The sequence below is a fragment of the Pseudonaja textilis genome, chromosome 3 (assembly GCF_049901715.1).
Source record: "Pseudonaja textilis isolate UNSWEBS1 chromosome 3, rPseTex1.2, whole genome shotgun sequence".
NCBI lineage: Eukaryota > Metazoa > Chordata > Lepidosauria > Squamata > Elapidae > Pseudonaja > Pseudonaja textilis.
The window spans coordinates 72328714-72344254 of NC_141992.1; the positions used below are offsets into that span (position 1 = coordinate 72328714).

The 15541-nt window shown below is 33.9% G+C and overlaps 1 protein-coding gene across 18 annotated transcripts in view; it reads left to right on the forward strand.

The window, feature by feature from the left end:
• The window catches only part of ADGRL2 (adhesion G protein-coupled receptor L2), a 361637-nt gene that overhangs the window by 288096 nt on the left and 58000 nt on the right, over positions 1 to 15541 (forward strand). For 11 of the 18 annotated variants that reach the window (XM_087930083.1, XM_087930085.1, XM_087930086.1 and 8 more), the window contains one exon: positions 9065 to 9865. In XM_087930083.1, coding sequence (XP_087786209.1) covers positions 9065 to 9865 — 801 coding nt within the window. Of the gene's footprint in view, positions 1 to 8082; positions 8160 to 9058; positions 9866 to 15541 lie in introns of those variants that run through there. The other 7 variants (XM_087930088.1, XM_087930080.1, XM_087930082.1 and 4 more) reach the window with 3 other exon arrangements.

Here is a 15541-nt window from a genome sequence, read left to right on the forward strand (position 1 = left end):
CCGACTGAAAACATGTCCAAAACCTTTGCATCTGCTATATTTGCTATTTTCTTATTTGGAATCTGTAAATAACTACACATTGAAAGTTTGCAAATTTGCAGAAAAATGTCATCATTAATGTACCACGTTGAGCCTGTGAAACTTGGGATTTGTTAAGGATTTATTGAAATATACAATTTATGACTGCATCTCTATATATCAAATCTTTTCACAGAGGTTTCTGCAGTCCTCCTACTATAGCAACAGCTGGTCACAATCTTACATTGTTTGATTCACAAAAAGTTTCACTATTTTTTTAGAATTCCATTGTTAAATATAAATTCAAACTTAGTGTCATCTTTTCTATCAGAAAAAAGATACTGCCTACAACTGTAAAATTTAGCGGGGCATGAATTGTGTATCCATTTATTTCTTGTGCCCTATTTAATTATTTTAATATTTACAAACTTAAGCTTTTTATAGTAAGTGGGAGGTACATATTCCATAAGTTGATAAATTTGGGATTGGTGCTATTCTTGTGTTAAAAACATGAACCAGGTTAACAATCAAGACTTCATCTATACTGTATATACCGTATTTATCGGCGTATAACACGCACAGGCGTATAACACGCATTCCCTTTAATATGCGGCGGGCGCAGCGTCACGACGCTGCGCCGCCGCTAGGCACTATTGGGAACGGGACATCGGCGTATAACACGCATACATCATTTGCCCCCTATTTTCAGGGGGAAAAAGTGCGTGTTATACGCCGATAAATACGGTATGTATCCTCATTTTCCTAATTACATCATTAAAAAGCACTGTAATATAATTTGCACTGGCAATCCTTAGTATTTATATGAACTTTACTAAGAAGCAATTAAAGGCCAAACACAGTTCATATTTTTTTCCATTCTTGCTGTGTATTTCTACCATTGTGTCAGTGTAAAAAAGATGCTTGTTGTGGTTTTATTTTTCTGTACCATCAGTAGATTTGAAATGCACTGCATATGTTGAACTTTAATATATGTTTTCCAGTGTCTTATCATTATATCATTTTTCTTGTAGCATGTATGCACTTTTGCCTATTAAGAAAAAGATAATTTTGATCGTAACATTACCTTGAAATTACTATTTTAAATTACCAGAAAGAGGCTATGACACCATTCAAATATCAAGGTTCTTATATTTCTGTAGCAGGAGAAAGTGTTTAAATATACATAAATATTATTTTCAGATCATTTTCTGGGCTCTTAGGACAAATGTGGATGCATTCCTGCCAGTCAATTTTTTTTTAATATAAAAATGATTTCTTTTTCAGTTAACTGAAGAAAACTCTGAATGGCATTGCAAAATACTGTTCGGTGGTCATTTGTGACATATTTTCCTAAGTTTTTCTATGCAGGACTACTGTGGATAGAGTTTTTTTTCTAACCGATGGACCAAATTTAGAGTTTAAATTTGAATAAATCTATTTAGAATTGATATTGGGTGAATATTTACTTTTTTAATTACTTGTTATTTTTTTAAATCTCAAGCAAGCATACTGGTGCTTTGTTTAATTTGTACTGCATTTAAAGTGTAAAAATAGGTTTGTATCATATGCTGAAATAAAATTAATTCTGTAGCCCAATAATTGATTCCTATCTGGGTGCAGAGCTTCAACCTTTCTCGTGACTGATCTAGCACCAGCTTATTCAATTTGCAGATTTAAAAAAATAATGAGGCCAATGGAACAATGTTAATGTTAACAACTCTTAACTGCAGCAAAAGTATATTTAGTGCTGCTTATGTTGAATACCTAATTTTGGTATTATTGCCCTTATGCTTCAGGAACTTCCTAGTCAAGTGTATGGAAATCTCTCATTCAAAACTGTCTCTCTGTACTCATAGTAATTGTAGTTATATTGCCTTGCCCACTATTTATAATGGGCGGAGAAAATTATTCAAACAAATTAATTTAAGATACAAGTAAAATGGCTATTCTTTTTCTGAACTATCACTATGACATTTCAAAAACCATTTTATTCATATATGTACATACTATATGAGCAGTAATGCCAAAATAAGGTATACATCTGTTCTCTGAAATTATCCATATTTCTGCGACGTATTCAAAATCTTCCTAGGAGCTTCATTTGCTTATTCGAATCTCTGCTCTTTTCTGTAGCAACCTGCTTTCAAAGTTTCACTTTCTTCTTTCTGCAATGCCCAAATTCTTCCTTTTTCTGATTTTTACATTCTGTTTGCAAAATGGGATTGTAAGCCTTTCATGTAAACATTTTGAGGTGTTGGAGGCTTTGCACTGATCATTCACAGCAACCACCAGTATCTGGGATATCATGTACGCTCATGTTACAATTGTTATAAAACTGCTTATTGCACGTAATGTTGTGCATCTCGTTTACTTGCACTAAAGCACTGTGCTGCATGGTGTTGCATAGTTAATGCACTTATAATTCATCGTATGTTTCAGGTTCAAGACCATGGAGAGAGGAAACCATCATTAGCAGACAGTGCATACTGAGCTAATTTACTACCAATGCAGCTACAATATAAAGCATTATCTATTTTTTTATTAAAAACATGGAAGAATGACTGCAGTTTTTCGTTGCAGCCTGACTTTTGTTATTGTTGACCCCACTTGGCCATTGATGGATGACTGTTTCATGCTAGGATTGTACTCTCTTTGGGCATTTCAATTTCTTCTCACAGCTAAGAGGTCCAAAAGAATGAATAGATTTGGGATTATACTTCCTTATAGTTTTTCTTTTCTTTTTACAAAATCATTACTGAAAAGGCCAAATGATCAAAAATCCAAAGTTCTGTAAGAATGGACCCTAATGTTAACCCTGGAATACATGAGAACAATTAATAACTAACTATATGTTTGAAAGCATCATTGGAATTAAAAAAAAAACAGCAGAACTTTAGGAAGTCATAACATTTTAAATTTTATTATTTGTTCTCTTCATTTTGGAACTTTTCCTTTAGGCACATATTATTGCATGTACAAAAAAGAGGAGAAGAATCATCATATATGGCAGGTATTGGTCCTGCTGTCTCGGATTTGCAGTTGTCATCAGTTTTGTGACATGCAGGGATTAGAGCAGATCAAGAAATAAACTATATCTGGAAAATGGGCTGAATTCCAGTGAACTCCACTCCCACTTCCAATCTCTGATGGAATCCATAAAGTTCTCAAAAGATCCTAAGATTTCATGAAATAGATTTTGAAAAATTCCTGGCACAGAATATTTTCTTTAAAAAAATCATCAAATTTATAACTAAGCCAGCATAAACTTTGAATACGATGAGATGTATTCCTATATAGGATAATGGTATAAACCTTCCTTAAGAGAATCTACATTCTGTGTCTTACTAGAACTTTATATTTTCTTAGTTCCTCTGCTTACTTTGGAATTTTGGAATTTCCAAGAACACAATGCTCAGTTGTGACCCTTATTTTAAAAATTAAATCAAAATTAAAGCACTGGCAAACTTACCATAAAGAGGAATAGAAGGCAAGGCAGATGTTTAGTATATAAGAATAATGTGGCAAGGCAGATGTTTAGTATATAAGAATAATGCATTCCAGTGTTCATACACTTCTGTTATTGTTCAGATATCAGTTTGTTATCTCAGTTGAACTCCAGGTACTCATTAATCTATTCATTAAATGAGCACCATCTATTCATCAGTTTATGTGGTAAATTATTTGGAGACCATATGTTACAAATAGGAAAAAAAACCCTACTTTTGAACTTTGTTGCTCTATGTATTCCACTTCCCAATTTTAGCCATCTAAAATACATATATTTAATGAATTTTTTCTTCTTTTATTTTCAAAAAATACTTTCTCCGACCATCAATTCATCTTCTATGCCCCCCTTCAAAATTCTACATTTCCAAGAGAAATACTGTTAAAATCAGAATTTTAAACTAGACCTAAAATGCAAATTTGAAATAAGGGCGTTATTGAATAAATTACAGAGCAATGGAGAGAAGCCCACTTGACATTTCTCTGAATTGTGCAGTGTATGTTGATACTCCAAATACCTTAAGTCAGTCCTTGTAGGATTAAAAAGCACACCAGAGACACCACTTCATATATCTGCATAAAGTTTTATTTTAAGCCTTGCTTGTATCCGGGAATTCTGTGGAAAACATTCAGAGTTATTTTATTTTCTAGCTGTACTATTGGACCTTGCAGTTTTATTACGTTACCAGGCTGTCCCAAAAATGTACAACTGTACTTAATGTGCCCATTGTGTACATGACACTAATATTTATTTGTTTGTTGACTTTATGCCCTTGATTTAGTATTCTGAGCAGGTACACTGTTGTTTCTTTTAACATCCACAAACATCAGGAAGTGATGAATTACAAACCTCTTTTTAAACATTTTTTGTTCTATTTACTGGCTATATTCTATTTCCTGGGATAGTAAATTGATTTAGATTGTTCAGATCTAGTAAAAATGTACCCTAGCCAGGTAAAACTGTTTTTGAGTATCATTAAAATTAATTGAAGTAATTTAACTGTGTATTTTACAGTTTATGATTGAATAGAGTGCATAAGATTTATTTGGTAGACTATATCATTATTAAAGAGAAATGTGATGGTTCCAAATAATTACTGTCATGGAAATAATTTTTTTGGACAATGCCTTTGTGTTTAAAATAAATTTGGTATGAAATATGTAATAAATTTCCTTGGCATTGAGGCATGCTGCATTAAGAGTGCCATGACCAACATTTTTCAAGGTGAATGATTTTTAACTAAACCAAAAGTAAATAAAGCAATTTTATGGCTAGTATTTATTTTGCAGCAAGTTGCTTGTACATTTCACTCAAAGTCTTGCATGTATTCTGATAAATATGTAGATTTTCCTGTTAGTTTCAATAGAAAAAGAACTATGCATGCAAGTAAGTGTATGTGGACACAAATCAGCATTATTTATTTAAACAAATGAAAAAGTCCTACAGGGGAAGGAGATTTATGGAATTCTGTTTGGTAAAACATAGTTGTATTGACTGTTTATCTGAACATCCTCAATATATCCCTGCTTTGGATTAATTATATTAAACTAGTAGTTTGTTTATTATCCCACTTAAAAAAAAACAGGATAATAAACAGTAATTTGGTACATATTCTGATGATAACTCTTTGTCCTATTTCAGGTTAATTTGATGCAAAATACCTAAATTTACCTAAATGAAAACATAAATCTGATTTTTGTTTCTTGTTTACTTCTTCCTTCTAGACTGTTATACTTAATTCGTTTTAGACAGAAGATTTAATTCAGGTCTAAAAGTCATTGTGTCTCCAGAGTCCAATTCTACAGCATAAAATACCAAGATGAGATTTTGCAAAATATATTTTTGCTTATAAGAGAAAAACAGATAATTGCATAATAGTCACATGGAATAATGCACAAACAATATTTAAGCATATATTTTGACCTCTAGGAACAAATCCTTATTCTCTCAGTAAGAGGAAACTGTAGTTATAAACACAAAATTGTTCAAATTTTAATGTGGACCTTACCTTTCCCTTTCTCCTCCTGGGATTATTGATGATTTTTTTCTCCACAAAAAAAATCTTACCTTTCTTTATTTTTTTCTTTCCTCTGTCATCTTTTTTCCGTTTGAATTATAGAAAATTAGTTATGTATGTGAGGAACGTTTCAATCCAGGATATTTCTGACATTGGCCTTTAAAACATTTCTAATATTCATTTAACTTTTGAATGTAAACCACCCTGATTTTTTAATAGGTAGTGGGATAAGATATTGATGGAGCAGATGTCTCCATTTCGATATTAGTGAAAAGATTTATTATTTCTAAAGTTGAAATCCAAACATTCGCATTTCTAAGCATTGAGAAATGAAACCAGGGTAAGGTGCATTACATTAAACCAGTGTAGCATATTGAAAGATGAGGTGAACTAATGGAATCAAGGTAGTAGGTTTTTCTGCTTTTAGTGCTTTAAAATCACTTGTGAACGTATCTATTGTTGGGTTGGTGATTTATTCTCTCTCTCTCTCTCTCTCTCTCTCTCTCTCTCTCTCTCTCTCTCTCTCTCTAGGGATGGTGCAAGTAAAGACATTTTAATTGTATCACATTTCTTCACTATGAAATAGCTGGTAATCATCCATTCTCCAAAACAAATGACCTTTTTTACTCCTTTGATCTCCTGAACCTCTACTTCTTTAACCCTGGTGTTTTCAACCAGCAATACAGCTAACATGAAGAAGTTGCCACCTTCCCTCTGCATCATAATGAGAGGGGAAAGCATGTTCCATGGAAAAAAGTATAATCTAATTTTCCCAAGATGTTGCACTCTTATTTATGGAGTTTGCAAAGAACAAAAATTATATATATTTTAGCTTAAGGTTTGCTGCCAGGATTTTATGAACGAGAAAAGACTTCGGATATCTCTCTGAAGATTGTTTTTCTATAATTGGTAACAGCCAAAAAAAGAGAGAGAGAGAGAGAGAGAGAAAGTTCAAATAGTAAAATTGGTAATCTTATTTCCTACGTGGCAGAATGGGAAAGATCAGCTTGCTTAAAGACTTTTCTGAGCAAACCCATGTGATCTAGAACAGGGGTCTCCAACCTTGGCTGTCAGGGGAATTCTGGGAGTTGAAGTCCGTCAGGTTTAAAGTTGCCAAGGTTGGAGACCCCTGATCTATAAAACAGCGGTATTTTAAACCAAAGTAAAGAAAGTCCATAGCTCTGAATAATAATACATGAGCATTAAGGACTGTGTCTCTACCTTTTCAGTTTAACTTCATTTTCAATATGTATAAAATGAAAACGTGTTTTCCACAATGCCATCTACGTGCCCAAATTATTTGTTTTGTATGCACCCTTGGCTGTTCATTTGCATTATTTTAGGCTGAATTTCTGGACTTCACTGTCATCATTGAAATAGGCTTTTAGATATGACCAATAGATATCCATCTAACAGGCTAGATGATCTGCCATAGAAAAATTCATAGCCAAAATAAGTGGTCACATTCAATTTTGTAGATCTTTTCTTTCTTTTCTTTTCTGAAAATTCTAAAATTGGGAAATCTTTGATTTAAAGGAAAACTCAAAGCTTCTATACATCAATTGATTCAGCAAAGCACAGTTTTTTGAGACTAATAATATATTGAATGAATACATACATCATGCTAAGCTGTTCTGTGGTTTGTTTGCTTTTGGTTTAGGGTGCTGAATAATTGTGGTTTATTCAGTAACTCTACGCCATAGCTCAATCCACTGTCGGTTATTCTTAAGAGATATTCTTCTATGTTGTAAGTACTTACATGTATGCCCAATTTGATTTGCATTTTTGTCCACTTCGCCCTTAAATGAAAAGTTGAGTAAAGCTAAAGACCACAAGAAATTATATCTTTAAAATAAAAATTAAAGAAACTTCTGTATTTAGAAAAACAGCAAACTAAACTCGCCATGAATTGGTGATTACATAAAAAGCAAACCAGTTGAGAACTCTTTAAATGCCCAAATATATTGGGTTTGCTTCTGGTTCAAGTTTTGGATTTGCAGTCTCAAAGAAACTTTACAAGAGGCTAGTCTGAATTAAATATTTTAAGCATAAAGGTGAATCCAATTTTACTAGTGTATCTTCAGTAACAGTAACACTTCTATCTGGTAGAAGAATAAGATTGGGGTCCCAAAAGAGATCTGCCTATGCAAATCCATTTATCCTTTCCTTTAACCAAAGATGTTTCTTTATACTAAAATACAATATATAAAACACATGCATATGATAGCATATTAATAGAAGGCCTTTTACGTGCACTTGTTAAGGCTGCTTGGGTAACAGAAGGCTATGTATATCATGCATTAGTCAAGTCTTTCATTATTTATTCAGGTTGACTAAGTGAAACTACATCCCAGCATTTTCTGTACTGCCTCTTTAACCTACTAAAATGATTGATCCATGTTCACTTATGTAACTGTAGAATCTTTCTCCAGCTAGGTTTTCCTGTTGTCTGTTTCTCTCTATCCAATGTTGTGCAGTTCTTATTCTCCCTGTGTTTAACATCTGTTAACTAATTTAATCTTCGCCTAATAGTCAATTTGTGTTAATCTTCTTTTTTTTTCCCTTGCACTTTTTTTTTCATTTTTCTTCCGATGCTTGAAATAGAAGTGGAGCAAAAAGGTAAATAACATATATAGTCCAAACCCCTCAGCTCCTTGTTATGTGCCTTATGGATGTTGACCTTCTCCCCTTCCCCTTTCCCATAACACTCTGAGATTGTAATAATCAGCAGGATTTCATACGTATCCTTCCTTAAAGAAGTTGATTTTGCAATTTTGCAATAAACTGACTTCGCTGCTAAACTGACTCAGCTATTTAAAAGCAGGTGGTGGGATTTAGTATCTGATGGCACCTGCTCTGAGATGAAGACTCCTGTTGCTTTCTTCCTCCCTCTCTTTTTCTTTCCCTGTCTTTCTCTTACCCATGACGACTCTTTGTTAATAAAAATGTCATCTTGCTTGGCTTTCCAGAACCCTCTCCATAGCATGCCATAATTACAGGGTTCCTGGTCTGTTCCATCCATTGCTTTGGTTGCTCTTTATTTCTGTTGCTCTTGATGAAGGTCTATGGATCTGATGTTTTAATTTTAATTTTTCCCCCTTGTATGTCGAAGCAGCTTTGTTTTCAATCTGAGGTTTTCTGAATGTTTCTTGAAAATGTTAAGAATTAAAAACATCTACCAATCAGTTGAACTGCTACACATCAATTAGAACTTCGGGCAAATAAATGCTCTTATACAAGGATAGTTCTATTTTTCCAGATTTAATATGCCATAGAACCTTGGTTTGTTGTCAGAGGAAAGACTGCAGGTACTGATTAGTACTGTAACTTTTAAAAACCATGATGACAGAGGTTATTACATGTATTAATTACATATGAACTATAAGGCATTATTATTAGTTAAAGGGTTTTGTTTCTTTAAAGTTATACAGACATAGTGTGCTTGCCTAGACTTTATGGATATTGTGAATTTTATTCATATGTTTTTTAATCAGTCTTGTCTTGCTTTTTTCTGTGACTACCAGTTTTTGTTTGCCCTGGGACGTTGAAAGCTGTGGTGGATTCCCCAAATTTATATGAAACTGAACAAAAGGCAGGTGCGTGGTGCAAAGATCCTCTTCAGGCTGCAGATAAAATATACTTCATGCCATGGACTCCATACCGCACTGATACTTTGATAGAATACGCATCTTTAGAGGACTTCCAAAATGGACGCCAACAGACAACGTATAAGCTTCCGAATCGAGTGGATGGTACTGGATTTGTGGTGTATGATGGTGCGGTCTTTTTTAATAAGGAAAGAACCCGAAACATTGTGAAATTTGACTTAAGGACTAGAATTAAGAGTGGAGAAGCTATTATAAATTCTGCCAACTACCATGACACATCCCCTTACAGATGGGGGGGAAAGACTGATATTGATCTGGCAGTGGATGAAAATGGCTTGTGGGTAATTTATGCCACAGAACAAAACAATGGAATGATAGTCATTAGCCAACTCAATCCATATACTCTGCGTTTTGAAGCAACATGGGAAACAACCTACGACAAACGAGCAGCCTCTAATGCTTTTATGATATGTGGGGTGCTTTACGTTGTGCGATCAGTTTACCAAGACAATGAAAGTGAAACTGGTAAAAATGCCATCGACTATATTTACAACACCAGGTTAAGCCGAGGAGAATATGTAGACATTCCTTTCCCCAACATGTATCATTATATTGCTGCTGTGGATTACAATCCAAGAGACAATCAACTGTATGTGTGGAACAACAATTTCATCCTACGATATTCTCTTGAATTTGGTCCACCCGATCCTGCCCAAGGTAGGAATTCTTTCTTTAACTATTTTAAATAAATAAATAAATAAATAAACTGCTTATAAATAAATATAGTAAACTGCTTAATAAAGTGAAAATCTAATATATTTGGAATTAGAATGAATGCTGCTGTTTTGCCAAAACAAAACAAAAGCAAGATGACAGTTTTGCTATAAAATTTACCTATGCCATGCCAAAATAAGGACAATCTTTAATACTAAATACACTATTTCTAATACCATATCTATGTATAATGAGAACTATGTTAGCATTGGCACTTTCCTCCCACTTCACAATGAAATATATAAAAAAGCAAGTTAATTGTTTTGTGCTAGCATAAGTATGTGACAGTAAAGCATCTCATGGAGACTGTTTAGTTTTAACACGGACATTGTGAAGGTTTTCATTTCAGTTTCCATTTTGAGCTCCCAGGGAATGTAATTTAATATTTTTGTTGCAAGTTACTGCATTCTCATATTTCCAATTATGTGGCAAATGCAGAACCAAATATGTATAGGAACTTAAAAAAATAGTATCATTATATAAACTGCCAGAGAGCAGACATTTAGCAAGCTTCATCAGGGAAGAAATATCTCCAATATACTATGGTTCACATATAGATATTAAACACTGAGAATGCTGTTTAGATAAATAATTGGCAAGGGGACGCAATAAAAATATTTTGTTACAGGCTGCTGAAATCCACTAATTTTAAAATATATGTTATGCACAGAAAAACTTGTGGGCTTTGCTATTTTTGTTTTCATTTTACTTCATATAAATTTTGTTAAATGTTCCTCTTCAACTGTTGATAAACTTTCATCACTTCTATTATATAGAACTGATTGCTTGGTGTACTGTAAATGTAAAAACTATAGGATCAGAAGTGCTATAAAGTAAGATAGGTCTATACACTAAGGTATAAAAATAGTGTAGATGTGTAAAATGCAACTTTGAATAGTGTGTATCTTCATTTCTGAATAGAAAACAGATTATCCTAAGTAGTTAGATGAGGGGATCAAACTCAATTTCATTGAGGGCCCTCTTAAGGTTGTGTTTGACTTCATGGGTGTCACTGATGTCAGGGGCACTTGTGGCCTGAATGCTCTGTCAGAGAAAATGGACTCTCGAGCTCTGTTTTAAGCTGGGATGGCTTTCTGCAACCCTCTGCCAAAAACAGAGCTTGGGAGGGGCGCATTTTCACTGGCAGAGGCATCAGATGGTCCTTCGCTATTTCCAAGGTCCCCCCCAGGCCAGATCTAAACACCCCATAGGCCAGATCTGGCTCATGGGCCTTGTGTTTGACACCCCTTTAGATCAATGCCATCGGTTGAGGAACAAAAGAGGAAAGTGATTGGGTTAGCCTTGAGTTTAATTTTATCAGAGGTTGTGCTAAGAATTTGAAAAGTTACCTATTCAGTCAGTATTCTATTGAACATACAGGAAAATGTTTAAAGGCTACTCTGATGAGCTTTTTTAAGGCAATGAAGTAAAACTCATATATCTATATATCTATATCTATCTACATAGAGTTGATAGAGATAGAATAGACTAACAGAGTTGGAAAGGACCTTGGAGGTCTTTCAGTCCAACTATATCATTTCTATATGGTATACATACACACACACACATACACACACACACATATATGCATATATATACACATACATGTACATATATAATACATAAACATTAAACACACACAAAGTGGAATATTTTCTATCTTACCTTTATATCTTACCTTTAAATTAAATATTTCATTTAGAATACTTTTCATGTTAATTTCTTAAAAGAATTATAATAAATCTTCTATTGAAATGACTAGCATTAAAAGTGATATTTTTTACAGCCCAAAATATATACATAGAGGTCGCTTTCAACTTACAATACTTCGTTTAGTGACTTCGAAGTTACAAGGGCACTGAAAAAAGTGACTTATGATTGTTTTCACACTCACGACTGTTGCAGCTCTCTCCATGGTCACAATATCAAAATTCATATGCTTGGCAACTGACTCATATTTATGACAGTTGCAGTATCCTGGGGTCATGTAACCACCAGGATCTCCTGACCAGCAAATTCAATGGGAAAGCCACATTCACTTAACAATCATGTTACCAATTGAACAACTGCAGTGATTCACTTAATTATGGCAAGAAAAGTCATAAAGTGAGGCAAAACTCACTTAACAATTTTCTCAGCAATAGAAATTTTGAGCTGAATTAGTAAGTAAAGTATAAGTAAAACTACTTTGCTAAAACAATGAATGCACATTTTACAGAACATCAGCAAAAATTATCTGAACTGAACAGTGAACAGCATCCATCCATGTGACAAATTTGGACAAACTTGGATCCAGTAGATTTTATGACCTTAAGTCGGGGTGTCAAACTCTCATCGTCATGTGACATATCATGACTTTTCCCCTTTGCTAAACTGGGCGTGGGTGTGGCCAGTGCATGATAAATCCAGCCTGCGGGCTGCGAGTTTGACACCTCTGCCTTAAATCGAAATCTGCTAAACCCTTGGTTTACTGTAATATACAGTTTCTAAAAATGATAAATATAATAAAGAAATACTCATGCAAACATATTTTTCAAATAAGAGCTTTGAATAATCCTATGCTTTATTTCATTGTCTCTGGTTTGTCGGAATAATCTTTTGTATGTTCACAATAAATATGCAGCAGCCATATGATGTGGTTAAGCACAGAAAAATAATAGTTTATTGGGTTTTTTTTTAAAAAAAGCATAACATGTATAAATTAATCTACTTAATCCAAATGAGCTTGAAAGTGTTGCAGAATAATTATTAAAAAAAATACTGGATTGTACCCAAACTTAGTGTTACCTTCATTAAATCCATTAAAGTTAATAGGACAAAATTGATTTCAGTGAGCCTGTTCTAAATATGATTAAATTTGGTCTGATCCAATGAAGTAAACACATGCATTTCATTCTTTGACATCCATTTTCTTTTCAAAAATGAACATTCAGGGACAAAGAACATCAGTTAAGCCTTTTTTTAAAAAATGATTGGAGTTTATACATACTGTTCAGGGTAGAAGCAGATATGAGCAACTGTTTCTACCCTTCTCTGCTTTTAGAAAAGAAATTGTCCTAATATCAAACATTTAATGATGTCATAGGGTCAGAATGTCCACCATAGAAACCAAGTCCTATTTTTGTAGAATATCTAATTTAAGACCATTATAGGGAATTCAGAGATCACTTTACTTGTGATGCCTGTGATAATATGTTCAGAGACTCAACAAACCCTGTCTTTCATCTTGTAACTGTCAATACCTGTCTGTACCACAACTTCCTTCTTCAAAATGGTTCAAATACAGCATTTGCCCTCTTTTTACCAAATAGAATTATTTATCTCACTTACTCTATCTTAGTCTCCCCATAGCTAAATATCATACTTAACCTCATCCATGTCAATTTTCCCCCTAAGAGATATTCCTCATGTTATTTCTCTACATTATATTGCAGTATCTATAGCAGTGCCAGAATTATTTGTAGCATCGTTCCATGAAATGCATAGTTTTCTATTCCTGCAGCATTAAAACCATAGCTTAAACTCTCTTTCAGGCCCCAAGCAAAATTAACTTCATGGAATATCAAGGGTTGTGGACAAATTAATTATTTTAGGGCTTAAGGTATTTCTCAGGCTTCGTTCAGTTTTGAAGTTCAGCCCCTTATATTCAGACTAGCATAACCCTTGACCCAGGCATTAAAGCACAAACATAAAACTAAATCAAGGATTTAGTTTTAATTTCTTTTATTATATTTCTTTTTCACAGTCCCTCTAATGGCTCACAGTGGCCTATGTGGTATTGTCCCCTTCTCCCACTGAATCTTTAGAACTCCAGCTTGTGAATTAGGTTAGGTTGACCCAAAGCTACCCAATGAAGTAAATGAAAGAATAGGAATCAACACCCAGATCTTCTCATTCACAGTGTGGCAGGAATAGATATTACTATTATTACCGTTATAGATGTTTACTGTTTGTTTGTTACTGTTTGTTTACTGTTTTGTAATTTTGCTTTGATCACTGGCCTACATTGCATTTGAACACCTCTTTAGAAAAGTAATTACATTAAGAAGACTCATTTTCTTTGTATTTAAAACAGAAGAATTCATTGAACAATTGCAATATCACTTAGACTTATATACAGCTTCACAGTGCTTTGCAGCCCTCTTTAAGCCGTTTACAGAGTTAGCATATTGCCCCCAACAATCTGGGTCCTCATTTCACCAACCTTGGAAGGATGGAAGGCCAAGTCAATCTTGAGCTAGTCAGGATCAAACTGCTGGCAGTCAGCAGAATTAGCCTGCAACACTGCATTTTAACCACTACCACCACTTATATTTGATTTTTTAAAATATTATTTTATATAATACATTATTTTGCAGGGAGCATATTATTTTTCATATGTTATATTTCTCTTATGTAACAGGAAAACCATTTTCTGACTTTACAGGCTGATAATTTGATACACTTCCCAGAATTTCAAAATCCAAGATTAAAAACAGGCTTAGTTGTATCTACTCATATTTTCCATGAATAAAGTCCCACAGTATTATAGTGCTTGTTTCGGTCCTTAGTATGGTTTAGATTTATTCCCTTTGACTCTGAGATCTTTTCTTCTTAATTACTCCCTGAACCGATCTTTTATTGATATTTATTCATTGAAGTGATTTCTGGCACTTTCAGCAGCATGAAACTAAGCTGTATAACCAGACAGATAGCAAAACGATTAAACCATATCAGCAATATAAGGTGATACAATATTTCTCCAACCGATTTGCATGAGTTACTGTAGCTACATCTTTTTGTTTCAACATGAGAAACTTCTTTTTCTCTTCCTCCTTAAACAACAGAGCTATAGTGTGCTATTACTCACCGCATTTCAGAATGCAGATAGGAATCCTGTAATCAAAATGGATTTACTTTTAATTCCAACATGCTGCATAAGTTTAAAGCAGCTGAGCATCATAGAAATAGTTACCAATTTTCTGTGCAGTTATCCCAAATGCAAAAAAACAACATCCTTTTCACTAGTATGGATTCCAGTTATACTCAGATTGTCTGAATTGATGGATACCTTTAAAATGCAGATAACCTTAATTGCTATTTTCTGCCAAATACATCTTCTGCAAACCTTTCTTAATTTCTATTTTGCGAAATCTGTTTGGATGCTTGTGGTGCCACCTTTAGGGAAGGAAGTGTAGTTAATCCTCTATTCAAATTGTGCTTGGTGAACAAGAGTAGGAATCTGACTTTTCCACGGGGCCTTTATTATCATTCTAGGCATTTAGATTTAGTATTTAAATTTTAAGTAATTCTACAGCACGGGTAGCACGAGTATTAAAATTGTGCAGATCATTTTTTTTTCCAGACAAAGCAGATGTATTGTTTTTAAATAGCCATACTGATGGCAATGGTATCTGTCTTTGCAAATGAACAGCTGCACATAAAGTGCTGAATGAAATTATATGCTCTTGTGATTTTAACCTCCTTGCTGGACTCAAAAAAAGAGTCACCATGACCCTTTTAGTGATGTTAAACTGTAGGGCACAAGGGTGGCTTAAATGAGTTAGAAGCTGTCAGAAGTAAGAGGATCTGTGAGAGTATTAATTGCACTATTGTTGATACAGATTTCTGTCATAGAGA